At 41.5% G+C, this 25,337-nt stretch overlaps 7 protein-coding genes across 9 annotated transcripts; 3 read left to right on the top strand and 4 right to left on the bottom strand.

Moving 5' to 3' along the window:
• Positions 1 to 149: 149 nt before the first annotated feature.
• LOC18018178 (magnesium-chelatase subunit ChlH, chloroplastic) lies at positions 150 to 5,063 on the top strand. The gene is made up of 5 exons (XM_006399795.2): positions 150 to 1,740; positions 1,845 to 1,927; positions 2,018 to 3,820; positions 3,927 to 4,403; positions 4,492 to 5,063. Exons 1-5 carry the CDS (start codon positions 336 to 338, stop codon positions 4,867 to 4,869), a joined length of 4,146 nt encoding a protein of 1,381 aa, XP_006399858.1. The 5' UTR covers positions 150 to 335; the 3' UTR covers positions 4,870 to 5,063.
• Positions 5,064 to 6,167: 1,104 nt separating this feature from the next.
• On the top strand, positions 6,168 to 7,288 carry LOC18018177. The gene is made up of 2 exons (XM_006399793.1): positions 6,168 to 6,874; positions 7,039 to 7,288. Exons 1-2 carry the CDS (start codon positions 6,168 to 6,170, stop codon positions 7,286 to 7,288), a joined length of 957 nt encoding a protein of 318 aa, XP_006399856.1.
• Positions 7,289 to 7,858: 570 nt separating this feature from the next.
• LOC18018176 lies at positions 7,859 to 10,054 on the bottom strand. The gene is made up of 7 exons (XM_006399792.2): positions 9,591 to 10,054; positions 9,245 to 9,353; positions 8,858 to 9,017; positions 8,624 to 8,772; positions 8,365 to 8,516; positions 8,157 to 8,271; positions 7,859 to 8,045 (listed from the first exon to the last, which is right to left on the bottom strand). The coding sequence occupies exons 1-7, from the start codon at positions 10,004 to 10,006 to the stop codon at positions 7,917 to 7,919; spliced, it is 1,230 nt and encodes a 409-aa protein (XP_006399855.1). The 5' UTR covers positions 10,007 to 10,054; the 3' UTR covers positions 7,859 to 7,916.
• A 318-nt stretch (positions 10,055 to 10,372) lies between these two features.
• On the bottom strand, positions 10,373 to 12,677 carry LOC18018175 (putative BTB/POZ domain-containing protein At5g13600). Its single transcript, XM_006399791.2, has 4 exons — positions 12,587 to 12,677; positions 12,423 to 12,492; positions 11,096 to 12,307; positions 10,373 to 10,999 (listed from the first exon to the last, which is right to left on the bottom strand). The coding sequence occupies exons 1-4, from the start codon at positions 12,643 to 12,645 to the stop codon at positions 10,514 to 10,516; spliced, it is 1,827 nt and encodes a 608-aa protein (XP_006399854.1). The 5' UTR covers positions 12,646 to 12,677; the 3' UTR covers positions 10,373 to 10,513.
• Positions 12,678 to 13,934: 1,257 nt separating this feature from the next.
• On the top strand, positions 13,935 to 19,244 carry LOC18018174. Of its 3 annotated transcripts, XM_024155793.1 has the most exons (7): positions 14,098 to 14,258; positions 14,420 to 14,476; positions 14,576 to 14,664; positions 14,777 to 16,763; positions 16,850 to 17,258; positions 17,371 to 17,504; positions 17,588 to 19,244. In XM_024155793.1, the coding sequence occupies exons 3-7, from the start codon at positions 14,647 to 14,649 to the stop codon at positions 18,643 to 18,645; spliced, it is 3,606 nt and encodes a 1,201-aa protein (XP_024011561.1). In that variant the 5' UTR covers positions 14,098 to 14,258; positions 14,420 to 14,476; positions 14,576 to 14,646; the 3' UTR covers positions 18,646 to 19,244. The 3 variants fall into 3 exon arrangements, with proteins under 3 accessions (XP_006399853.2, XP_024011561.1, XP_024011562.1); XM_006399790.2 differs by lacking the exons at positions 14,098 to 14,258; positions 14,420 to 14,476 and adding an exon at positions 13,935 to 14,055; XM_024155794.1 differs by lacking the exon at positions 14,420 to 14,476 and having other exon boundaries at positions 14,100 to 14,258.
• Positions 19,245 to 19,575: 331 nt separating this feature from the next.
• Positions 19,576 to 22,067, bottom strand: LOC18018173 (ABC transporter G family member 6). Its single transcript, XM_006399789.2, has one exon. The coding sequence runs from the start codon at positions 21,891 to 21,893 to the stop codon at positions 19,692 to 19,694; it is 2,202 nt and encodes a 733-aa protein (XP_006399852.1). The 5' UTR covers positions 21,894 to 22,067; the 3' UTR covers positions 19,576 to 19,691.
• Positions 22,068 to 22,505: 438 nt separating this feature from the next.
• Positions 22,506 to 25,279, bottom strand: LOC18018172 (mRNA-decapping enzyme subunit 2). Its single transcript, XM_006399788.2, has 8 exons — positions 24,978 to 25,279; positions 24,699 to 24,850; positions 24,419 to 24,546; positions 24,207 to 24,302; positions 23,319 to 23,471; positions 23,124 to 23,227; positions 22,967 to 23,034; positions 22,506 to 22,886 (listed from the first exon to the last, which is right to left on the bottom strand). The coding sequence occupies exons 1-8, from the start codon at positions 25,061 to 25,063 to the stop codon at positions 22,690 to 22,692; spliced, it is 984 nt and encodes a 327-aa protein (XP_006399851.1). The 5' UTR covers positions 25,064 to 25,279; the 3' UTR covers positions 22,506 to 22,689.
• Positions 25,280 to 25,337: the final 58 nt, after the last annotated feature.

Below are 25,337 nucleotides of genomic sequence, written 5' to 3'. Positions count from 1 at the left end.
CTCCATCTCATTGTCTTAAGCAGATATAGATCCGACAAAACTCAACCTCACAACTTAATAACCCCTCTTGCGTACTCATTCGTCCACGTGTCCTTCCCTCCCACCACTTACCTTCAAAACCAACGCTGCTTTTTTAGTTCCTTCTTCCGAAGCGCTAATGATGAGAGAAACATAAACTCCCACTTGGAGCAGAAGTGTAAACGACAACAAAAAAATCGAAAGAAGAAGAAGAGAGATCGATTCTCCTCTCTTCTCATCTCAATCTCAAACTCTTCTCTTCCATATCCTCTCCTATCCGATTCAACAACTTTGAATCGAATCTGTAAGCCAGAAAAATGGCTTCACTTGTTTATTCTCCCTTCACTCTATCCACCTCCAAAGCAGAGCATCTCTCTTCGCTCTCTAACAGTAACAAACATTCATTTCTCCGGAAGAATTCCAGATCAGCCAAACCCACCAAATCCTTATTCAAGGTGAAATCCGCTGTTTCCGGAAACGGCCTCTTCACGCAGACAAACCCGGAGGTCCGCCGTGTAGTTCCGATCAGGAGAGACAACGTTCCGACGGTGAAAATCGTCTACGTCGTCCTCGAGGCTCAGTACCAGTCATCTCTCACGGAGGCCGTGCAAACACTCAACAAGACATCGAGATTCGCGTCCTACGAAGTCGTTGGGTACTTGGTAGAGGAGCTTCGTGACAAGAACACTTACAAGAGCTTCTGCGATGACCTCAAAGACGCCAACATCTTCATTGGTTCTCTGATTTTCGTCGAGGAATTGGCGCTTAAAGTCAAAGATGCTGTGGAGAAAGAGAGAGACAGGATGGACGCGGTTCTCGTCTTCCCTTCCATGCCTGAGGTAATGAGACTGAACAAGCTCGGATCTTTCAGCATGTCTCAATTGGGTCAGTCCAAGTCTCCGTTTTTCCAACTCTTCAAGAGGAAGAAAGCAGGCTCCGCTGGTTTCGCCGACAGTATGTTGAAGCTTGTTAGGACATTGCCCAAGGTTTTGAAGTACTTACCGAGTGACAAGGCTCAAGATGCTCGTCTCTACATCTTGAGTTTACAGTTCTGGCTTGGAGGGTCTCCTGATAATCTCCAGAACTTTGTTAAGATGATTTCGGGATCTTACGTCCCGGCATTGAAAGGCGTCAAAATCGAGTACTCGGATCCGGTTTTGTTCTTGGATACCGGAATTTGGCATCCTCTTGCACCATGTATGTTTGATGATGTCAAGGAATACTGGAACTGGTACGACACTAGAAGGGACACCAATGAGTCTCTCAAGAAGAAGGACGCGACGGTTGTCGGTTTGGTCCTGCAGAGGAGTCACATTGTGACTGGTGATGATAGTCACTATGTGGCTGTTATCATGGAGCTTGAGGCTAGAGGCGCTAAGGTCGTTCCTATTTTCGCTGGAGGGTTGGATTTCTCTGGTCCAGTAGAGAAATATTTCGTTGATCCGGTGACGAAACAGCCCATCATTAACTCTGCAGTCTCCTTGACCGGCTTTGCTCTAGTGGGTGGACCCGCAAGGCAGGATCATCCGAGGGCTATCGAGGCCCTGAAGAAGCTTGATGTTCCTTACCTTGTGGCAGTACCATTGGTGTTTCAGACAACAGAGGAGTGGCTAAACAGCACACTTGGCCTGCATCCTATCCAGGTGGCTCTCCAGGTTGCTCTTCCTGAGCTTGATGGTGGGATGGAGCCAATCGTTTTCGCTGGCCGTGACCCTAGAACAGGTTAATCCACTTTTGACCATATTGCATGTTTCTTAGTTTTCATTACTAGGGTCTAGGGTTAGAATGGTTTCTTATTGAGGACGTTTGTTTACCAATTGCTGCAGGGAAGTCGCATGCTCTCCACAAGAGAGTGGAACAACTCTGCATCAGGGCGATTCGATGGGGAGAGCTCAAAAGAAAAACTAAGGTATTATTACCAACTCATCCTTAGTGAAATCACATTCCTTTCTCAAGCATGCAATGTATGTTCTAATGAATATAACCTGGCTCATTGCAGGCAGAGAAGAAGCTGGCAATCACCGTTTTCAGTTTCCCACCTGATAAAGGAAATGTAGGGACTGCAGCTTACCTTAACGTGTTTGCTTCCATCTTCTCGGTCTTGAAAGACCTCAAGAGAGATGGCTACAATGTCGAAGGCCTTCCCGAGAATGCAGAGACTCTTATTGAAGAGATCATTCATGACAAGGAGGCTCAATTCAGCAGTCCTAACCTCAATGTTGCTTACAAAATGGGAGTCCGCGAGTACCAAAACCTCACTCCTTACGCGAACGCCTTGGAAGAAAACTGGGGGAAACCTCCCGGTAACCTGAACTCAGACGGAGAGAATCTTTTGGTCTATGGCAAAGAGTATGGTAACGTTTTCATCGGCGTACAACCGACATTTGGGTATGAAGGTGATCCCATGAGGCTGCTTTTCTCCAAATCAGCGAGTCCTCATCACGGTTTTGCCGCTTACTACTCCTATGTTGAAAAGATCTTCAAAGCTGATGCTGTGCTTCATTTTGGAACACATGGTTCACTTGAGTTCATGCCTGGCAAGCAAGTGGGAATGAGTGACGCTTGTTTCCCGGACAGTCTCATCGGGAACATTCCCAATGTTTACTACTATGCAGCTAACAACCCCTCTGAAGCTACCATTGCAAAGAGGAGAAGTTATGCGAATACCATCAGTTATTTGACTCCTCCAGCTGAGAATGCTGGTCTGTACAAAGGGCTGAAGCAGTTGAGCGAGCTGATATCATCGTACCAGTCTCTGAAGGACACCGGGAGGGGTCAACAGATCGTCAGTTCCATCATAAGCACTGCTAAGCAATGCAATCTTGATAAGGATGTGGATCTTCCAGATGAAGGAGCAGAGCTGTCAATTAAAGACAGAGATCTTGTGGTTGGGAAAGTGTATTCCAAGATTATGGAGATCGAATCAAGGCTTTTGCCGTGCGGGCTTCACGTCATTGGAGAGCCTCCATCCGCCATGGAAGCTGTGGCCACGCTGGTTAACATCGCTGCGCTGGATCGTGTGGAGGATGAGATTTCATCTCTTCCTTCTATATTAGCTGAGACTGTTGGAAGAGAGATTGAAGATGTTTACAGAGGAAATGACAAGGGAATCTTGAGCGATGTAGAGCTGCTTAAACAGATAACCGATGCCTCGCGTGGAGCGGTCTCAGCCTTTGTTGAAAAAACAACAAACAGCAAAGGACAGGTGGTGGATGTGTCTGATAAGCTCTCCTCTATTCTCGGGTTTGGAATCAATGAGCCGTGGGTTGAGTATTTGTCCAACACAAAGTTTTACCGGGCGAACAGAGATAAGCTTAGGAAAGTGTTTGCTTTCCTTGGAGAGTGCCTGAAGTTGGTGGTCATGGACAACGAACTCGGGAGTCTAATGCAAGCTTTGGAAGGGAAGTTCGTTGAGCCAGGTCCAGGTGGTGATCCCATCAGAAACCCAAAGGTTTTACCAACCGGTAAAAATATCCATGCCTTGGATCCACAGGCTATTCCCACAACAGCAGCAATGGCAAGTGCCAAGATTGTTGTGGACAGGTTGGTCGAGAGACAGAAGCTCGAGAATGAAGGCAAGTATCCCGAGACAATTGCGCTTGTTCTCTGGGGAACTGACAACATCAAGACATATGGGGAGTCTCTTGGACAGGTTCTTTGGATGATTGGTGTGAGACCAATCGCTGATACTTTTGGAAGAGTGAACCGTGTCGAACCTGTGAGCTTAGAAGAGCTAGGAAGGCCCAGAATCGATGTCGTTGTTAACTGCTCAGGCGTCTTCCGTGATCTGTTTATCAATCAGGTAAATAGATCAAAACATTATCATTCTTTCATTCTATGGCTTACATTTTGGATTCTTGATGGTTAGTCTCTCATGGTGCTTCTTCTTTCTTGAATTTGTCTTACAGATGAACCTTCTTGACCGAGCAATCAAGATGGTGGCCGAGCTAGATGAGCCGGTAGAGCAAAACTTTGTGAGGAAACACGCCATGGAACAAGCAGCAACGCTTGGCGTAGATATTAGGGAGGCAGCGACAAGAGTATTCTCAAACGCCTCAGGGTCATACTCATCCAACATCAACCTTGCTGTTGAGAACTCTACATGGAACGATGAGAAACAGCTTCAGGACATGTATCTGAGCCGGAAGTCGTTTGCGTTTGATAGTGATGCTCCTGGAGCAGGAATGGCTGAAAAGAAGCAGGTCTTTGAGATGGCTCTCAGCACTGCAGAAGTCACGTTCCAGAACTTGGATTCTTCCGAGATTTCCTTGACTGACGTGAGCCACTACTTCGACTCTGACCCTACAAACCTGGTTCAGAGTCTGAGGAAGGATAAGAAGAAGCCGAGCGCTTACATTGCTGATACAACAACCGCAAACGCACAGGTTCGTAAAGCTTCTCTCCTCTTGGTTCTTTTATCACTCGTAGAATATTAAAACACATTTGCTTAAGTTATCTATCTGAATCTGGCAGGTGAGGTCACTATCTGAGACAGTGAGGCTAGACGCAAGAACGAAGCTGCTGAATCCAAAGTGGTACGAAGGGATGATGTCAAGTGGATACGAAGGAGTTCGTGAGATAGAGAAGAGACTGACCAACACTGTTGGATGGAGTGCAACGTCAGGTCAAGTAGACAACTGGGTGTACGAGGAGGCCAACTCAACTTTCATCCAAGACGAGGAGATGCTTAACCGTCTCATGAACACTAATCCAAACTCCTTCAGGAAAATGATTCAGACTTTCTTGGAAGCAAATGGTCGCGGATACTGGGAAACTTCTGCTGACAATATCGAGAAGCTCAAGGACTTGTACTCTCAGGTGGAAGACAAGATCGAAGGGATCGATAAATAAACAATGGGGAAGCCTTTTTTTTCTTGTAATTAAATCAAACTGCATTAATGTGTAATTTTTCAACCAAGGACATCAGCTCTCTGTGAATAAGAGAATGTTTTTGCTGACATTTTCTGACTTTATATGATTGTTGTGCATTTTCTTCTATGCTTAGGAGTCATGATCAATAATATTATGCGTCCCAATTTATTATATATTTTTCTTTGATCACCTTTCTCATATTTATTTGATATATTTTTCTTTGATATCCTTAATCTTCTCGATCCATTCTCCGTTCACTATCACCTAGATCTGCTGAATTAGTTGTGTCTTAATCGTCTCAATGCATTTTCCATTTTCCGTTCACTATCATCAGATTCAATCAATCTGGGCCCAAGTCAAGACACAACTTCGATGGCCCAAATTAAGAAAGACAGGCCCAGTTGTGAAGCCCTGTCTAGTTGAGCAGAACAAGACAAAAACCTTCCCAAGCTCAAATCCTCTGTACCTGCAAAAGACGTTAGACTGAAGAAGGAGACGCTCCTCCTGCAAAACAATTTTGATTCTCTTCAATCTGTCTCTTGTGGCTAATCCTATTTACAGCTGTATCATTTTGATAAAGATGGACAATGTTCTGGATTGTTCCAAGAACTCCTATAAAATCGATTGTAAGTGTAAGCTCATTTGTAAAATGTATTGAGAAAACAGAGTATTAATAAAAGTTCATTTTTTTTCTCTTCTTCATACTAGGCACAGCACACATCGAAAAGTTGAACTTTTTCCGTCTCTCTCGTATGCAAAAAAAAACTGTATTATTTTGGGATTTCCCATTGTGTTTTGGGATTTACAGAGGGGAAGAGAATAATCAAAATGACATGAAAGAAGAAATTGCTGAATTGGACGGGAGGGCCAGGTAATGACATAAATACTATAATATAAATGAAATTTTGTTACTGATGCCAAATAAATAATAAAATGAATGCTTGTAAATATTTAAAATGTAACATGAAATAATTAACCCATGAGGGAAATATATAAAAATGGGAATGGATAGGGCATTTAAAGAAAAAATAAATAAGATGGTAACATAGTAGATTTGGTTCATGAAGATGGTGTCTCTTAATAAAGAAAATGAAGTGTGTCCAGAAATATATTCACCATTTCAGTGGATTCCTTTTGAAACAAACTCTATCTGTTCAATTCAACCAAAAAAAAAAAAAAATCTATCTACTTCTTCATCTCGAATCACCAAGTAAACTCATATACTGTCAAAAGAAAAAGAAAAAAAATTCATATTCGTGTTGTGAAGAAAATAATCAATGGCTTCTTCATCATCAACATCGTCAAAATTCGTGACACGAGAAGAGTTCCATGCTTTCCACAAGCTTGACAGAGCTCTTTTCAGTCGTCTTGTCTTAAGTCTAAGACGAGACATTAGCCAGTCTCTTCAGGTAATGAGCTTTCTCCTCCACCTCGAGAAAACTGGTCTCTTGAGAAACATAATCGTGAATCTTGTCTATTTACCCGATTTTTTCATCAACGCCGTGGCTGAAGAAGCCGTGTTGTGTCTGAGTTGCTTGTCTTACGAAGATTTCTCAACGTTCGTTGCCACTTTGGGGCAAAACACCAACTCATTTACCATACCATTGATCACTCGTATGACTGGAGAGTACCTTAGTCTCGCAGTCATCCACAAGAACCGCGAAAACATTCTCCTTGAGATGAAGAAGCACTTAACTCGTATATGCTACCCAGCTTTTGAGGACATATGCGTGCACGCTGAGAAGGAGAAGATGTATACTGTGGAGAGGGAAAAGGCGATAGAGAAGATGAGCCAGCTTGGAATTAGCAGGATTGTTAGTAAGGCTGGTCAAAAAGAAACAAGTAATCACGTAGCAGGAACAAACAAGGTTTCTGGTGCATTCTCCGATGATGAGCAAGTGAATGCAGACGAGAGGACTGTCTTCCTCACGTTTTCTAGAGGATACCCAATTTCTGAAGCGGAAGTGCATGCTTTCTTCACCAGGTACTGAATGAATCCATTTGATTATAAGCCATTGGTTTTGATCTGATATATGAAAATGAATGGTTTGGCATGGTCGTGCATGCATGTGGTTAAAGGTTTTCACGTTGGAGTATTTTTAATTTAAATGGTAGTGTTTTTTTTTTTTTTTTTTTGGGGTGTTGAAGGAGATTTGGGGAAATTATAGAATCCATACACATGCCTGGAGTGGAAGGGAATGGGCAGGCGCTGTATGCAAAGATGGTTTTACATTCTGCCTCCAAGATTCCAGAGATTGTAGAAAATGGTGGGGACACCAAAACCAAATTCACCATCAATGGAAAACATGTTTGGGCTCGAAAATTCCTTCCCCAATCTTCCAACAGTCTTCCCCAATCTTCCAACAGTCTTCCCCAATCCTGTGGAGTCTCTCTCTAGTTTTCTTATATCATACTTCTTGATTGATCTTGAGGAGTTGTCAAGGGCTGTGGCGACTTCAAACAAAAATTTGAAACATTTGTTGTTTAGGACCTATTTTATATTGCTTTTTTGGGGGACTTTATTTGTTGATTGATATTCAGTTGTATCTCAAAACTAATTTGCATGGACTCGAGTTCGTCACCTTTCAAACATTTTTCACTTTCGATACGTTCCCTCTTTTTATGCAATAGAATCTCTTCTCTTATATCCATTCTATGCTAATCTTTCATGGGCTATTCTCTTTTTATACATACTGGACACTCTTGTCAAAAACAAAGAAGCCCGACCCAAAGGCTTTGTTGGCAACCTTGTTATATAATATTTAGAAAAAGATTAAGAACACTTTCGTCTGTCACAAATTTTGTTTTGACTGCAAATAGGCATAAACGCAGATGAAGATTGGCGGAGTCTGAAACAAATGTAGGACGAGACTCATTCCTAAAAATCTGATTTATGAGCATTGTTATCACTTTACAGCGTGAAAACGAAAGTGTTCTTCTTATCAAAAAAAAAAAAAAAAAAATCACCTACGTGTGTTTCCTTGTAACCACAATGAAGAATGTGCTTAAAAAATGGCAGAGGATGATCATAAGGATCTACGGACCATGTCGTACAAAGAAATTGCGATTTCAGCACTGATCAGGATAATGATTAGCCACTCCAGAAAATCTGATTTCCTGTTCTGAAGTATTTCCTGAAGGAAACGAATGTTGTGCTGCAAATTCCACATAAACAAAACAAAAAAAAAAAATGAATCACCAATAAGTTTTTATTTCCTGCAAAATGACAAGATAGAACATAAGAAAGATGGTATAGATGATGGTACCTCTACAAACTTGAGCTTAAAATCAAGGCTTGCAAATCTCTGTGTCAATTCAAATTCATCCCTCAGATACTCCCATATCTGAGCATATTTCGCATCCTTCCAAGCTATATCCGACCTACAATTTTTCCCAAAACACAAGTCAGTCAAATATCTACCCATAATACTATTCAACGTAAGCATCGATTCTTCGATCTCTCCACTTCTTTACCTCTCAAAAAGACCAAGCTTCAGAATCACATCAGCCAGGTTAGAATTAGCCTTTCCAACCAACTGGAACAGCTTCTTCCTATCCATCGTAAACGTTCCGGTTTTCTCCATCCCACGGTTTATGTCAGTAAATTCTGCTACCATACCATCAACCTAACAGAAATAGATTGATCACCGACAGTTCTTAGTATTACTGGTGTCGACTTCATTTTCCACATCCAATAATATAAAAAGAATGTATATGGATCCGACATCGTTACCTGCCGGCCATAGTAATCAAGAGCTATGCTCTGGCCCAGAACACTGCCGATGGTTCTGATGCCATCAATATTCAAGAACTGCAACATGATGTAATCCAGTCCCCCCTGCATCCAGGTGTGCAGAGTTGGATTCTCTCTTACTTCATATTCTGCAGTTTTACAGAACCAAAGATATGAAACTAAGCACCATTGTAGAAGTTCAGATCATCACAGACAAAATGAAGTGCAACCCACCATCTTTTCTCATTTCAGGAAGCAAACCAGAAGCATGCCTCTCCACCACTTTTAGATACTCGTCAACCTCGTGTTCCCGTACATTAAATAACACAATCGATCCATACTGGAATACTACCATGTAAATGCACTCACTCCCACTTATGCAACCACCAGTACCCTGAAACAACATCAACATTTCTTATGATAAGTAGTAAAATCAATCACCCAATCTAAAGATAGATAGCCCCAAAATAGCATTAAGACTGAAAAATTAGACACCAATCCATAGAACAATCAACAATCACTATAAGGGTACCATTTTCCAGCCATTTGTTTGATCAGCCAATATGATGTAAACCCTAGTACCTCAGCTCCATAATCTGAATAAAGTAAGATTCAACTTACAGTGGGATCAGAATGATTGCCGAACTTGAGAACAACGTAGTTAGTCATACGCGACGTGGGTGGGATGAAGTTCTGCTTGTTTTGCTCAACTAAGCTTCTCAAATCAACGCTGCACACAATCACATCCACAAAATAATTCAATCATCACACCATCAAATTTCTAAAACCCATTTGCAAATACATCCAGGTTTAAGCTCCAACGTGATACTAAGGTTTCAATTGTTCAACTATGAAATTCACTCATCATCAATGGCAGGTTAGCTATCATATGCCGAAACCGATCCTGATTCCCACCAGAATGGCATAAACCTTTAAAGAACATTTTGGAAAAGGGGAAAAAACATACCTAGTGGAGAAGAAATAAGCTCGTACAGGAAGAGAGAGCTTGGTTTCCTCCTCTAAGCCACCAGAATTCCCATCACCAACCTCCACATACGGGACCGTTTCACCAGACTCCCCTGGGTGCTGATTCTGATGCTGCTGCGGCTGCGGCTGAATCGAAGCGGCGGGCGACGAAGAAAAAGCCCTCACAGTGAAGAGAGATCCGAAGTTTCGGCTCCCGCGAAAACCGTGAACCGGAGAATTTGAGACAGCTAGGAAATTGGAGAAACAACGAGAGAAAGTATGTGGCGACGACCGCGACGAGAACTGCAATGGAAGCGAAAGCGACGGCGGTTTCTGCTTAGAGGTAAAGATCGAAAAGAGAACAGTACGGACGGAAGGGCCTAGGGTTTTAACGTAGACGTCAACGCTTCGAATCATTTTGATTCACAGAGAAAGACGAAGATTGAAGATGAACAAGACGGCCTCGCTCCCTCTCTGCTTCCCTCGAGTGGAATCACAGAATGACTATATACTTGTTTCAGTTATGATCTAAACGCGTGCCGTTTATTCATCTAATAGACTAACCACGTGCTGTTTAAACGAATATAAACGACAGAGAGCTTATACGAGAAGATTGAAAACGACAGAGAGCTTATACGAGAAGATTGAAAACGACAGAGAGCTTATAAGTACATTATACATATTATAAATATATTTTAGAAATCCTTGGATCTACCGTCTACGTCTTGTTAATCAATATGCATTGAAAGAATATAAGTGATTGCTATCGAGATCCTGTGGTTTCAAAATGTCCTTAATTGTCAACTGATCAACGAGACAAGGACTTAGAAGAGTCCAAACATATAAATTCCAAGAACATAAAGGAACAAAAGTGGTCTTATAGGCCATATAACTCTTGTTATTAGTTATTATTGCTCTTCTCTATCAGTTTTTGGTTTCACGAATCATTAGACCGTCTTCGTCTCCTCCTTTGCCGCTGCCACCGCATGGTGAAGTCTTAGTCTTAAACCTCAATCCAAATATCTTTGAGAAGAAGTTGCGTCCTTCTTTAGTCTTGACAAGCTTGTCAAGATCTTGCTTCATGCTCATACATTCTCTTTCAAGCTCGTAAACACGTTCCCTCATCCCATTCATCATCACATTTGCGTTTGCGTTAATCTTGCTGTGTCCTTCATCTAGTGCCGGATTCTTGCAACTTGGATCGTCATTGTTGTTGTTGTCCGAGACAAAGAACCATCCTGATACAGATGTTCGAAGCCGCATCTGTTCAAAGAACAAGACTTGAACTATGACTCGTAAAGGTAGACGCTCGTTTTGTGCTGCGTGTGTGCATGCCTCCAATGACAGCTTCTGGCAATTCATCAGCAGACACAGTTGCTCTCTCTCTGTCTCTGTCAGCCATGGATGAGCCTGTTTCTCCAAAATCATATACATCCATATAGAGATATTCAAAAGATTCATTTGATACTATTATACGTATTTTAAAAAGGTGAAATTTTGTTTTACCTTGATGTATATATCAATTGCGCGGTAGATACCATCATCCATTGGTCTTACGTCTTCAGGGATTAAAGCACCAAGTGCTTGAAATTTCGATAGTTTCAAGTTCTCATCGGAAGCCACCTCTGCTAAGTAGCCATCTATAAGACTAGCTACCTTTGTGAGGGGTCTAAGAGGATGAGAATCTCCCATCAATTGCTTCTCCTCATCATCAACAATGTTGTAACAGCTCGAAGAAGAATCAAATGTCAACATGAAGTGATCAAGAATCCGCTGGACAGAGTCTATATCATAGAGTGTTTCAGCTGAGTATCCCATGTTTGGTATTAGCAGATCCTCCAGAGCAGCTTCGTCTAGCTGCACGCCGATTCTTCTCTCAAGATTCTCCTGAGTGGCTGCACTTGCGTGCAGAACCATTGATGTCCTGAGAAGCCTGAGCAAGAATTTTGTCGATGTAATGCGTTTTTGGCTCGGTAGTAGTTCCACGATTTCCTCAAGGAGACTTCTTTGATCTTCATGTGAGTAGTGCATGTCATCACCATAAGTAGAACCTTCCTCTGTAGAAGAACCAGATTGCCTAGAACAGCCAAGTAAAGGAAGGTTTCGTTTTGCATAATGCGTGACAGATGCTGCTATTATATCTGCTTTCATGCCTCTGGATTCAACGGTTTGAATGAACCTTTTGTACATTGGGAATTCGAGGAATGTTGACACATCGTTGAACCACCAGTTATCGCTCGTGGCCTTAGTTTGTATTCCGTTCCAGAATGTAGTTGTAGTAGTAGTTTCTTCTGGTACTGAGATTGGCCAATGGAACAAACTCGTGTCTTCAACACAAGCCTTGATGGCTAAAGAAGCAATGCACCTAGAGACAATGTGAAGCTCTTCGGCGAGAGGTAGCAGTTTCTGTTCGCATCTCTCCAAGGCCTTGATGGAATCTTGCCAGTTTGTGAAAACGTGATCGTTGAGGAAATTCTCGGAGAGAGAGATGAGATTTGCATCTCCATAGTTTTCACTCATTTGGAGATACTCTGATGCACATCTGAGACTGACAACGTTTTCAGCTGTGACCTCAATTCTTACACCGTAACAGAACTTGGCCACGAGCAAGAACGTTTCGGGTCCACCGGGAATGTCGTGAAGCTGGGCCACACAAGCTGTCTCAGAGGCTTTGCTGAAAAGAGTTTCGAGATATCCACTTCTTGACAACAACGGAAACTTGATGATGAAAAACACATGGCCAAATTAAAGTGAAAAGTGATGGTAATGAGTGAGAATTCAAAAGAGAAAAGAGAGTCAATACTATTATAGGTTTTGGTTTGGTTTATTATACCTTATGCAGATGGAAGCTTTGGTCTTCTACTTGGATCATCACATCAGGTTTAAGTCCAGTTGAGCAAAGCCTGATAAGATTAGAGAATAAAGAAATGAGAGACATTTGTTTTGGTAAATTGATATTAGTTAAACTCATTGAAGAAGAAGAAGAAGAGGACTGACCATGTGTGACCACTTAGATGAAAGACATCAGATTTAGAACCCAGTTTCAAGCAAGCCATCTTCTCTTGTTTTTTTTTTTTTCACTTCACTCTTCGTTTTTTCCGCAAATCTAAAAGAGTTGCAAAATGACTCCTCATCGAAACCCCATGAACACTTTTGACATAAGAAATTTGGGAAATTTTATTTTAATTTTTTTGTTTGTTTTCCTTTCACGGAGTAAGCCGGTGTGGGTCCGAGTCTTGTGGAGGGATAAGATACAGACGAGTTTTTCCAGTTGTTGCTGTTACAAATTTACACTAAAATTTTGCAACTTTCGTTTTCCCTTTATTTTCTGTAACGCCTCCTTCTCTCTCTCACACTCATTCATTCCTCGCTGTAACTTATTTTTGTTAAAATATCTGGCTCTCTCTTGTTTTGGTAAATTCTTGGATTTTTTTTCTTATTATTCCACAGCAATAAATGCACAAGATATTTTGACTGGTCAACTTAGTTACTCTCTTAAATGCATGTTGGTAAGAAAATATTAGTCAAAACGGTTCATTATCATAAGGCCCATTATAGAGACCCATAGCAAATCCACCCTATTTGGATTTCGTTCCAACCGCCACACTTGTTTAGCGGGAACTACAACCACCAATCGAGCAATACCGGTTCTGAGTAACCAACCACTTTGGTTTTATGATCATGTAACCGGGAATTTGAGCTGTTAATAATTGCTACTACTAAACAAACTACTATAATATTGTCAACAAAATAAAAAATGGGACTACTAATCACATATCATTTGGTTTCCAGTCTTCAAATCGAAGCCAAAGTTACAGTCATACTAGATAAGGTTTTCGATCCATGAGATGAGCCTGAGAGTTGGATCGACAAGATGAGCCTGAGAGTTGGGCCGACGAGGATGAGCGTGAGAGAGCCTTGGTTGAATTAGGTAAGATTCGGTTCACTAATATCGGTTTACACATTAAAATTCAAATGAATTTTGGTTAGATCTATTAAATTTGTGTTGGTTTGGTTATCCAGGATACTGTAACTCACTTTAACCCAATTACTGTAATTAGCTTCATTAACCTATTTGATCCATGAACTCATTAAGACCCAAATTTTCCAACTCAATAGAGTTCATAGATTAGATTAGATTGGGTTGAAACTTCTTTCGACCACTCAGCTATATTACAAAATTTATAAGTCTTTACAAATAGACTTATAAAATTTGTATTTATTTGAAAAAGTTAGGTTATACAAGTAAATACCAAATTTTAATTTTAATAGCGGTCAAACTGTGCTTATCCTTTATTATATAAAGGCAGAGTTTGCAGCCGCAGGGTTGTGTGGCTCTCTCTCTAGTCAAGTTTTGCATCTCTATTTTTCCATTTGCGTAATATTTCCATTTCTTTAGGCTCCTATTAGCTGTACTTTCCTGGAAACTGCTACTCACAGACCTCGCCATCACTCTTCCCTTTTTGGTAGATTCTTCTTTCCCTCCACAAATATTATTGCCTTTCTTCCCTGAATCTGCTATGCTACTTGTGTTTCTATTATTTTCTCAACCCTTTCTCTAAAAATTGCAGTTCTTCCTTTTTCTTTTGTCGGTTGATTGCTAACCTCCAATTCTCTGGTTACTCTCCTCTTACGTATCTCACATCTTCATCGGTCGGAAATTTAAAGGGTCGATCTTGTTTTTTACTCTTTGCTCTTAATGGATTCAATAATCAGTTTTTTTTTTTGGATATTTTGATGAGTTTTTCTCTGCTTCTGTTTTGTAATCTAAAGTTGACTTTTTTTTTTTTGGTTCTCTCTTCCGGTTTGTTGATTGTTCTTCCATTCTAGGGACTTGGTGGTGTCTGGATTCACTGTTAGTTGCGTGAATTGGTGTTTAGATACGTGGTGGGATTTATGTTTCATTGATCTGAAATACTATTTGAATTCTCTTTTTGCCTTTTGGGTCTCTTAATTATAGACGACCTAATTGATATTGATCTGTAGGTGTTAGGTGGAATCAGCCTGAAAAAAGGTAAAAGTTTGAGGAGTTGGATATTTATTTCGAGCTAACGGCTATGTCTGGAAACCAAGAGGTGTTTATTCCAACCCAAATTACTAATCAATTCAACATTTTTAGAAATTCTCTCTCCCATATTGATTTAATGTTTTTTGTTGTTGCTTCCCTGTCTGGTTGATATCTATCAGCCTCGGATCAGCCTGCCTACCTGGCGGTGCAGCAATTTCAGTGCTGCTATTCCAATCAAGAAGAGGAAGTACTTTGTGCAGCCGGCAATGGAAGAACCAGGCTCAAAACGTTTGGGAAATAATCCACAACCTAATGAGCAAGGTGATACTAGTGTTGGTAGGAGTGCTTTGGATTCAGCTGATGCTGATGAAAGTCAGAAAATGATCGGTGGACCTAGGAAAATTATTGGAGGACTAATCCCTTCTTTGTCGTCTGTTAATGCTGGTAAAGCAGAGAGCACTGGGAACAAAGTTCTTGACCATGTTAGAGTGAAAGTTGATGAGCCAAATTTGCCATTTCACTCGAGTCCTTTGGAGGTCCCTTCCATTTCTAACATACTTGGCACTTCACTCCCTTCTTCTCTGGGAAAGCTTCCTGCGGGTGCTGAACATCGTGGTCCACTTGTCACCTCTGGATTGAAAGTAGAACAAGCTCTTCGTAAAACCCGTGACATTGTTAGGGAGACATGTGGCCAGGTAAATCTCAGAGGAGAGTGTCAAACAGAAGCATCTTCTAGTGCAGGTACTGTTTCCATGCGGCTAGGTTGTACAACTAAAACCAATTCTCCATATGGGGAGAATGAAGAGCCTACAGCACTGAATTTGTCGTTCAGCAAGGGAGTTTATGCTCCTCATAGCACAGATTCTGTTTCCATTTGTACCAAATCTGGCCATCACAGTGGTGTGAACAGATCAAATTGGGATTTAAATACTACCATGGATGCTTGGGAAGATGCTCTAGATCGAAAGACTAGAGCTAGCACAACTGGTGCAAATTTAAACAGTACCGCAAGTCTTCATGACATTGAGACATCAAGTTGTCGTGATACAACTGTTATTTCAAAGTCTGTTTCTGAAAAACACAAGGAAAGAGTAGGATTTAAATCTCCTACGGTGACTTTGACGCAGTTTGACCATCAGGTTAATCCCACATGTTCACTTAGTCTAGGCCTTAGTTCATATCCTCCTATTGAAAAATCCCCTTCTCTATCAGCTACCACATCGGAGGCAAGAGCTGCTAGTACAACTTTTTCCAGACCAATAATGGCTGCTGGTAATGTGAACTCGGTAAATCTTAGGACTGTAAAGTCAGAAGTCATTGAAGAGAGTGCTCAGGTTTGTCCAATCGGGCTATCTATTAAAAGGGTGAAACAAGAGGTTGTTGGCAGATTCAGACAAGAAAATAGTTCATCATCTGGCAGTTTGAACCCAGTGGATCCTATATCAATAAAGGCTGAGCCAAGTAACTTCACTCAGTCTGAAGTTTTTACTAGGCAAGATGGGACGATGAATCATCCCCATACAGCAATAGTGCAATCAAATCAGATCCTTGATTTACCTACAAGTTCGACGCCAAATCAGAAGGATAAATATATTCCCTATCCTAGTGGCTTCAGCAATGTGCCAATGTCCTTGGATGAACTGACAAGAAATCCAGGCGTCAAGAGTTATCTTGACAATACGTTAAATGTGAAATCAGGCCAGAGTAGCAGTGCAGCTATTGAAAAACCATGCGAAGCGCTGAAACATGGTGTAGTTCACATGAATTATCCATGCTCTGGTCATGGAGATCATAATCTCGATGCATCAGGTGTGAATGTTTCTTTGGCTGAAGAGATAATTTTAGATGATTGCAAGACCCATATATCGAAAGAACTCCCTGGTAATTCTCGTGGAACTGGTGAACATTCTATAAGTAATGAAGAAAAGGTTATTTTATCTGGTAAGCAGCTAGGGGAAGAGTTATACAATTACAGGTACGAATCAGGTTGTGGTTATGATCCATCTAGAGTACTAAAGAAGCAAGTTGGAAAAAGAAATTTGTACAATGACGGGAATGTCCTAAGACCAGCTGCCGGTATTGTTCATAGTGGCTTTCAAAATTCTAACCATGTGGAAAACTATGTGGAAGAAAAAGAGAGTCAACCTGCACTTCTTGGTAACACAGGTAAGAAACATGTTAAAGAATGCTCTGCTCATCATCTACTAATAAATTTAAGAAATAAACTGTTGATGAGTGATGTTTGAAATTAGGCGAAATGGCAAGCACTGAGGTTCAGATTAAGAGGCTTACTCCAGAAATTCCGAGGGAAAGTGAAGGCCAGATAGTTCAGGATGGTGAACAATCAACCCATCAAATAATTCATGCAAGTGAAGGAGTGTCAGGTGTGTCTACAGTGTTAGGCGGGAACGTTGAAAACCCTGAAATAGTATATAACAGCAGTCCAGTTTCATACAAGGCAGAAATTTCTACTATTGACAATGATCCTCTTGAGGAGTTCAGTGAAGGTAGTCAAAGTCGAGTTATAAACCAAGCTCAGGCTTGTAATAAATCTCCAATTAAGACACCAGATGCCTCAGACAGTTTTGTGCCATTGCGTATGGAAAGAGATAGATTGCCTGATTTCCCACATGAACCACGGAAATATCTCTTCAGAGGGAGGTGATATTTCTTAGCCCTCCTTTTTTACTATCTCTATCCTTTCCTTGCTTCATTCCTTTTTGAGATCTTTATGGATTTCCTTGAAATTTTCCATTAATGTTTCTTTTGCTAGTGACGAATCCTGCAAATTCTCGCGTGAGAGGTACCATGGCAAAATTATGAGAAGCTCAAGGCTAAATTTCATGCCTGACAAAAGGAGATTTTCTGATAGAACAGAAAGCAATCTGCATGACCGGGATACAAAAAGTAAATTCCTATCAAATTTTTCGATGGAAGAATGTAGCTCATTGTTTCTAAAATTCAATATGACCCTCATCTTATGAATGCAGATTTTGAGTTCGACAATCATGGAAACACTCGTCGGGGTGGGGCTTTTATGAGTAATTTTCATAGAGGGAGACGGCCTGCAAATGATGAAGTAGCCCCTTTTTCCCACTCCTTTACGAGAAGAGCCCCTAGCTTTTCATTTACTCAAAGAGGATCAACAAATAAAGAGGATCCATCTGCTGCATTTCACGGATTTAGAGATGGTGAAAAATTCACGAGGGGATTACAATCCAACAACACGGAGCCAACGTTTATGAGTCAGCAACGTCCGTATCAAGGTCGGAATGGATTTGCTCGAGGACGAGCAAATTTTTCAAACAACCCCAAACGAGGTTTTCCTGGATTTCGTTCTCGATCACCGATCAGATCAAGAGAACGATCATCTGGTCCATCCTCGTCTTTCAGGAACAGATCAGAGGAAGAGTACAGTGGGAATACAGACTTTTCTCATCGGAGATCACCCTCAGGTTACAGAATGGGGAGGATAAGCTCGCCTGACCAATCTAGTTATCCTAGGGAAATGGGTGTCAGGAGGCACAATTCTCCACCTTACTCGCATAGACCATCAAATGCTGGAAGGGGCCGGGGTTATGCAAGGGGCAGAGGTTATGCAAGAGGCAGAGGTTATGGAAGAGATAGCTTCTCTTTTAGGAAACCATCTGACCGTCTTGTACATAGAAACCATGGAAACTTAAACAGCTTGGATCCTCGAGAAAGGGTCGACTACAGTGATGACTTATTTGAAGGACGAATTCATTCTGAACGATTTGGTGTTGATGTTAATGCTGAGAGGAGACAGTTTGGTTATAGACATGATGGTACCAGCTCTTTTAGACCATCTTTTGACAATGATGGTTGTGCACCTACTAATGTAGAGAATGGCCCTGATGCTGTGAGATTTGGACAGGACCCTGATATTGAATTAGTAGAAATGGAAATTGATGGAAAAAATAACTCAACTGAGAATGCATCTGGAAGTACTAAGAATATGGAAGAGGAGGAAACTTCGAAGCTCAGTGAAATATGGCAACGAGAAGAGCTTGGCGGTGACGGGGTGTAGAGAAAGGTTAGTAATACATAATATGCGTGAACCTTCTAAGACAGGAAGCTCATTAAAATACCGGCTACAGGCCAGACTTTTCGCCCGATACAACTATTTAGACTGGAGAAAGGTTTGATGAATGAGTCTCTTTGCTCTACTCGAAATTGGGCCTGCCTAACAACCCCCACTGTATGGTTGAGCCATGACTGTTTTTGGCTTAGAACATTCACTTTCATCTGCGAATAACCAGTTGATGAATTCTTCCAACATGATGTCATCAATTTAGCTTTAGGTACGCCCAAGATGGAACGAGTACACATTTTTGTGGAACTTGAAGTATTAGCTACACCAAGCTTGCTTGAAATGTTGAAACAGCCGCTGATTATCTGTTGGTAGAACTGGGTATACCGGCCATGGCAAAAAACAGTGGAAACAGCCAAAGTTGCACCAACCAGTTGGACCTATTGGTTTGGTTAATGGCTCCTTCTCCTTTATCATATTGCAAGTGAGTTCCAACTTCGAAGGTACATCTCACCGTAGGGAAAGGAATATAACTGTTTTGATGTAGTAGCTTCTCCAGTGTAGGCATGGTATACAAATCTGACCAATAAATCTTATGTCTGTGTTTATCAAACCAAAGATGCCAAATATTCTGTACACATCTCATCCACAAGATAAAAGGTTCTCCAAGTTTTTGATGTGTTATTCAGTCTTTACTCTTTTAGGTCAAATACTCAAATCTGAGAAACAGGGACGCAAGGAAAAAAAAGTATGCGATTGGCAGCTAGAATACTCTCATGGTTACTTTGCAAATAACTTTTCGTGTCTTACCCATCAATTAGTTTCCCTTTAAACAAAACATCAAAGTATGCTACTGTTCATAATTCCTCAATACATAATTTAAGTAATTATCAAGTAGTTGACCTTCAGTTCAACAATTTGTCCAGCAAAATAATTAAAGATATACAACAAAGAATCAAAATGAAAAAAATACAGGATACAAAGAAAAGTAGTCCAAAGTTTGAAATCAGTCCACCACCTTGAGATCAAACTGAGTTTTATTTTTACCTCCTCTTGTTCTTGCTGCCCAAAAGCAAAGAAAAGTAGAACAAGATTCGAAAGAAGAAACCCCAAGCGACAGTGACCCACAAGCAATTCCATTTGCTGAGATCCGTAACTCCTTGCTGCTGCAAAATGTCGTATCCTGTTGTCAAGCAAGTGGAGCTTGTGATTCTCATCCCAAGTGATTTGCTCATGGTTGCCAGAAGCCTAACTTTCATCCCCTGAGGCACGGCAACAAGAGGTGTGTTGTCGAATATCTGAACTCCTCTGACGAAACACTTTGTCGGGTCGCTGAACTCGTTTATGAGAACAGCTTCGTAAGGGTACTTGACCAAGGAGATGTAATGAAACCAGATCCAGTAGGAAGGGATTCGATCTCGGTTGATGAAGAATCCACTGAAAAGCAAGAAATAGGCTAAGATGGCTACCACAATGGTGTAACCGAGCATTACATGTGGGACAACGCCTGATAAGAAGGTGACGAATGAGCTTCCTGCCCAGAAAGCGGCTAAGACTATTAGGAAGTAGAAGAGGAAGCCCATGAGGCCTCCATCTAATCCCACGCCCCAGAACGTAGTTGCTGCGAAAGCAAGCGAGAGGATGATCAAGGAAGGAAGTGCAACGAGAGAGTGAGATAGCACATAGGAGGATCTACGGTAAGCGTTGTAAGCGGTTTCTCTCATGAATATGAATCGTTCTTGGAGGAAAACGGGTAGAGCGTCTGCGCAGGTGTAGAACGTTGTGGACATTGCAAAGGCGAAGAATCCGAGACGTTCTTGAACTCCTTTGGGGGAGTTATCTAGCTGCCAAAACATGGTGGCTAAGATGAATCCAGTGACTAAAACAGCTCCTAGACGTATCCCGAACAATTCAGGCTGTCTCCGATAATTAGTCATGGACCGTTTGGCTAGAACCGCAAGCTCGACCCAAAACGGGTTTGCGAATGTTGGAATGGTGGAAACAGGGTTCGAGCCAGAGCCAGGAGTAGTAGTAGTCGTTGCTCCGGAGACAAGCTTTCCTTTGGAAATGCTTGCGCTGATTGCTTCTTTAAGGGACAAGCCGGTTTGAGTTCTTGGCTCTGCTTTCCTCTGTCTAAAACCTTTGTTGAACTCAACTAAACTTCTCGTTCCACCAGCGGATCCTTCTAGCTCTCGAATCAAATCTAACGCAAACTCGGTGCGATTCTCGTGTTCGGGAATCGGGTGGCCAAACTCGGCGAAGAAGCTCGGTAGCATCGCGGGTGATCCGCTGAAGACGGTTTGGCCACGTGACAAGAAGAGAAGACGGTCGAGCAATCGGAGAAGACGGTAACTTGGTTGGTGAAGAGTCATAATCACCATGCTTCCGCTCTGTGCGATTCGTTTGAGAACTTTAATGACACTGAGTGCGCTTGTCGAGTCAAGACCCGATGTTGGTTCGTCGAGGAAAAGCAGAATCGGGTCGTGGATGATATCGATTCCGATTGATACTCGCCGTCGCTCTCCTCCGGAGATTCCGCGGTGGCCTTCGTCTCCGATTATCGTTTTGGCCGCGTTTCTAAGTCCTAATTGGTCAATCAAGGCTTGGACGCGGAGATTCTTCTTTGATTTCGAAAGGCTTCGCGGGAGACGAAACTCGGCGGCGAACATTAGGGTTTCTTCGACTGTGAGCATCGGGAAGAGAAGATCGTCCTGCATCACATAAGCTGAGATCGCTTTTTGCATTTTCGAATTGAGGACTTCGCCGTTTAGTGTTACGTTTCCTTTCAAGCTTCCTTTGGCGATTCGATTGGCTAGTGCATCGATCAGCGTCGATTTCCCGGAGCCACTCGCACCGAGCACAGCCAGTATCTCTCCGTCTCTAGCCTCGCCGGAGATTCCGTTGAGGAGCGTCTTCGTCTTGGAAGAGAAGAGTCCGTCCGACGGAGCTCCGACGATGGGATCTGAAGGGACGCGTCTCCACGCGAACTTCCGGCGAACTTTCACGCTGTAGGTGAGATCAGTGAACGAGAGAACGAACGGTACGGATCGGTCCGGCGAGGCAAGATCCACATCAACGTGATGCTGATGGTGGCCACCGGTTAGAACGGTCGTCGTGTCGCCGACATTCTTCAAGAGCTGTGCGAAAGTTGGAGAAGACGTGCCTGAGTAGCTGGAGAGATGGTTAGGCTCCGGCGAGAAGAACGGCAGCGACATATTGTCGTCTGCTGCAACCACGCGGGACATGCTTTGGGTTTGTGTGATGAAGCGGGAAAATCAATAAACGGAAAGAACTAACGGCGTCAAAACTGATACCGTTGGCAGGAGGAGGAGAAAGAGGAAAGAAACGTTTGTGTGTATGGGTTTTACCAACGATTTAATTTCTATTTCTATTTATAGATAAAAAAATGTATCAAGAGAATGTGGTTGGGCCGTTTAATATGCTTTGGTATTATTTAAGATTAGTTTGATGAATACTTTTTCTTAAGAAGAGATTAGAAGAAGAAAAGTCTCAAAGTCACAATGGTGACGCTGGTGTAGATGAACCCCCCAAACCTAAACTCAACAAGTTAAATTGTATAACACAATTTGCCACATGTCCGATTCTGTTCCTTTAAGATGTTTTCGTGTAGCATTCAACTATATTTTTTAGCCAACCCTTGCCGAATTTAGGTCACCATTCCTTCACCCACCCTTAAACCAAAAACTTTAAGTTACTATGTGAAGAGATGAAACAATTTCAGAAATATCCTTTACAATCATTAGGATATTTATATAGTTTAACAATCTTTAACTTAATTAGGTAAATACTAATTGATTTTTTTTTGGTAGACAAATTCATTTTAAATGGAACCATCATGTACAACAATCTTTTATTTCTAAAAGAAACGAGAGGCATAAACCAAATAGCGAACAAATCAAAAAGGTACGAGCGTATTAACATATCCAACGGTTTTGCTATACACAAACCCACCAGTGCTATTGCATTATAGCTCCCCACCCATAATACATGACTGACTAGTTAAGCTGAGAAAACTAAATTTCACAGGGACTGAAAGATTGCTGACGTGTTGAACTTGAAGCCTCTTAGACTGTTTACAGGTTTTGAGTCCTGAGGATGGTCGGGTTCATGCTTTTTTTTGGAGCTTTCTGTTGTTGCTGTTGTTGTTGCTATTGGTGTTGCTGCTGGTGCTGTCCAGTTTCCTCCACCACTAGCCCTTGCATTCCACACGCAGAGTGCTATACAAATCATATGAATTAGATCTCTGCCAAAAAGCCCTCTTTTTTATGAATGCTTGCTGAGATAGAAGATGTCAAACCTTTAAGGGGCTTGTCAGGTCTCCGTGCTACAGGCGCCGGATGCTTTGATATCCACGACTTCAATGATCTGCAGATGTTTGATATCTATAATGCTATGCACCAAAAATAAAAATTTACCCAAGAATCTATGTGGGCAAATAGAAAGGCACTACTCACGCAAGAAAAGGTGCCACCATATACAACTTGAGACCAGCAACTCCATGAGTTATCACCTCATTACTTGCTGGCTGAAGATGATCAAGCCGATGCCATGCAATTTCCTGCAAGTATTCCACAACAACTTAACGTAAGAGACTCATCATACATATGCAGACAAGACCACACCCACAAGGTTGATTGTTAAACACATACACTGATTTCCTTCTTTGTTTGTGGTGCAAAAGCTGTATCATCAGTCACCCCAGCAACTATGTAAAGTCGCACTCTTTGCTGCCTGAATGTAAACTCAATATATTCTTCTTTCTTGAGTAGCTTTGAGATATCAAATCCAGTTTCCTCTAAGACCTATGTTTAGCATAAAAGAACAGTACAGAAGAATGAAAACCAAAAAATGTCAGTACATAATACGGCCAACCAAGTGTGACAAAACATTCAGCTTTTTTATCCTTAACCCATAATCCAAGTTTATACAAACAATCAGCAAGACAATTACACCTAAACTGCTGCAAGTAGAATAGCAGTGAGAGCTACACGTAAACCTCTTCGGCTTTGACCATTTCTATACGAATGAAATAGTACAAAAGGACCAGAGAACCTTTATAGTAGACCATTGACAGCAGAAGCTATTCCCATTTGCAAAAGATCCTGTATAATGGTGACCTAAGAACAACATTTCCTTGCTCAAATTTGAGTACGTAAGGAGCATGTGCCATAATCAAATTGATAAATTCGTATGAAAACTGCCCTGTAGTCCAGAGCAGAATATATAAGAGAAGTTCTCTATTCTACTCTTTCATGCGCACATAAATGTTGACACATCGACAACTGTCAACAGCCAATAAAGTAGAACCAACACACTACTTGAGGTTTATATGTGACAGCCTAACTCATAAGATACAACGACGACAGAATGGATCTAATCTTACCCAATAAGCGCTATTATTCTAATAACGTAGTATTCATTTTTAGTATGCACTTATGATAAATGAGTGGCTATTGTTGGAGCTATCAAATGTGCCACAAAAGAACAAAACAAATGAACCACACAAGAGACAGGAAAACAATAAGATCGATACTAACCTCACGTATAGCACAAGCATAGTCTTCTTCATCCTTACTCTTCTTCCCTCGGGGAAAGCTCCAACTTGACCCTTTCCATCCCTTCACCAACAAACACTAAAAATTCCAAGAAAAACGAAAAAGGTGTAAACATGAACTAACAAGTAAACATAAATGCTAGTAATTAAAAAAAAAAAAACTGAAACTCGTAAATATCACCCAAGGGGTCTAACCCGTTCATATGTTTCATCCAGGATGATTGCCCCAGTGACCGGAACTCGACACTTGTAAGAAGTGAAGTCTTTAAAAATGTCATCAATGTTAGCAACATAAGGTCTCAACACATCACAGCTGTTAAATACTTAGCTCACGTCAAGGGAAAAAAAAAATCCACAGAGAAAAATGGGAAAGGTTAACAAACAACTGAAGAGAAAAAGAAGCCAGTTTGAACACAAATCAGCTTATTTCGACATCATGCTCCAAACATATGAATTACATAATGAGAAAGGATACAGAGAGAAGTAAACTCCTTCAAGGAAAGCGACTTAAGCGTTGGATCATTTTCTACAGCATTATCTTCATAGTACCAATAAGCATACTCCACCAGAAACAAAATTCTCTCGAATGACTGTTGATCTTCTTCAGGGACATTCAAAACAAATCGACTGAAACCAAAGCCATTCCGGAAACCCCATCACCAAAAATCAGTTACCGACGTAATCAAATTCGAGCTCATCGCTTCACTTATTACGGGAAAAACAAAAAAAAAAATCACTCGATTGACAAAAATACCTGCAAAGATCGTCAAGAAGTTCCTTCGAGGGGAGGCAGTTTCCTATATTCTTTGATGAACTAGATGATCGGTGGAGACCCGACATTTTTTCACCTCTCTTGTGTAGTAGTGGTTATTCTCTCCTGGTTAAAACCCTAATACTAGATGAGAAAAGGAGCACTCTCTCTCTATCTATCTATCTATCTACTGCCTATAATATACCTGACGCTCTAAGCTTTTTGTTAATTCTATTGAAAGAGAAGGCTACTAAGCCTTCGTCGTCGTCGTCGTCGTCGGTGAAATCTGATCGCCCCGGAGAAATGGAGAATCTGAGGGTATTTTGTGTGTAAATGTGGGGCCCTTTTCGGCTTCTGATTTGG

Source organism: Eutrema salsugineum, unplaced genomic scaffold (assembly GCF_000478725.1).
Source record: "Eutrema salsugineum unplaced genomic scaffold, Eutsalg1_0 scaffold_2, whole genome shotgun sequence".
Classification (NCBI taxonomy): domain Eukaryota; kingdom Viridiplantae; phylum Streptophyta; class Magnoliopsida; order Brassicales; family Brassicaceae; genus Eutrema; species Eutrema salsugineum.
The sequence above is the reverse complement of the archived record's forward strand: the minus strand, read 5'-3'. Positions and strand labels throughout refer to the sequence as shown.

Bases quoted from the DNA above. Each gene is read 5' to 3' on its own strand.
- LOC18018178 (XM_006399795.2), top strand. From the start codon at position 336: ATGGCTTCACTTGTTTATTCTCCCTTCACTCTATCCACCTCCAAAGCA. The intron at 1,741-1,844 runs GTTAATCCACTT...CAATTGCTGCAG, and splicing joins TGGCCGTGACCCTAGAACAG to GGAAGTCGCATGCTCTCCAC. The intron at 1,928-2,017 runs GTATTATTACCA...GGCTCATTGCAG, and splicing joins AGCTCAAAAGAAAAACTAAG to GCAGAGAAGAAGCTGGCAAT.
- LOC18018177 (XM_006399793.1), top strand. From the start codon at position 6,168: ATGGCTTCTTCATCATCAACATCGTCAAAATTCGTGACACGAGAAGAG. The intron at 6,875-7,038 runs GTACTGAATGAA...GGGGTGTTGAAG, and splicing joins GTGCATGCTTTCTTCACCAG to GAGATTTGGGGAAATTATAG.
- LOC18018176 (XM_006399792.2), bottom strand. From the start codon at position 10,006: ATGATTCGAAGCGTTGACGTCTACGTTAAAACCCTAGGCCCTTCCGTC. The intron at 8,272-8,364 runs GTAAAGAAGTGG...GAAAAATTGTAG, and splicing joins AAGCTTGGTCTTTTTGAGAG to GTCGGATATAGCTTGGAAGG. The intron at 8,046-8,156 runs GTACCATCATCT...TGGAATTTGCAG, and splicing joins TTAAGCTCAAGTTTGTAGAG to CACAACATTCGTTTCCTTCA.
- LOC18018175 (XM_006399791.2), bottom strand. From the start codon at position 12,645: ATGGCTTGCTTGAAACTGGGTTCTAAATCTGATGTCTTTCATCTAAGT. The intron at 12,493-12,586 runs GTCAGTCCTCTT...TAATCTTATCAG, and splicing joins CATCTAAGTGGTCACACATG to GCTTTGCTCAACTGGACTTA. The intron at 12,308-12,422 runs GTATAATAAACC...TTCATCATCAAG, and splicing joins AAAGCTTCCATCTGCATAAG to TTTCCGTTGTTGTCAAGAAG.
- LOC18018174 (XM_006399790.2), top strand. The intron at 16,764-16,849 runs GTAAGAAACATG...GTTTGAAATTAG, and splicing joins TGCACTTCTTGGTAACACAG to GCGAAATGGCAAGCACTGAG. The intron at 17,505-17,587 runs GTAAATTCCTAT...TTATGAATGCAG, and splicing joins GCATGACCGGGATACAAAAA to ATTTTGAGTTCGACAATCAT.
- LOC18018173 (XM_006399789.2), bottom strand. From the start codon at position 21,893: ATGTCCCGCGTGGTTGCAGCAGACGACAATATGTCGCTGCCGTTCTTC.
- LOC18018172 (XM_006399788.2), bottom strand. From the start codon at position 25,063: ATGTCGGGTCTCCACCGATCATCTAGTTCATCAAAGAATATAGGAAAC. The intron at 24,851-24,977 runs GTATTTTTGTCA...CTTTGGTTTCAG, and splicing joins CTTCTTGACGATCTTTGCAG to TCGATTTGTTTTGAATGTCC. The intron at 22,887-22,966 runs GTTTGACATCTT...TGATTTGTATAG, and splicing joins ACCTGACAAGCCCCTTAAAG to CACTCTGCGTGTGGAATGCA.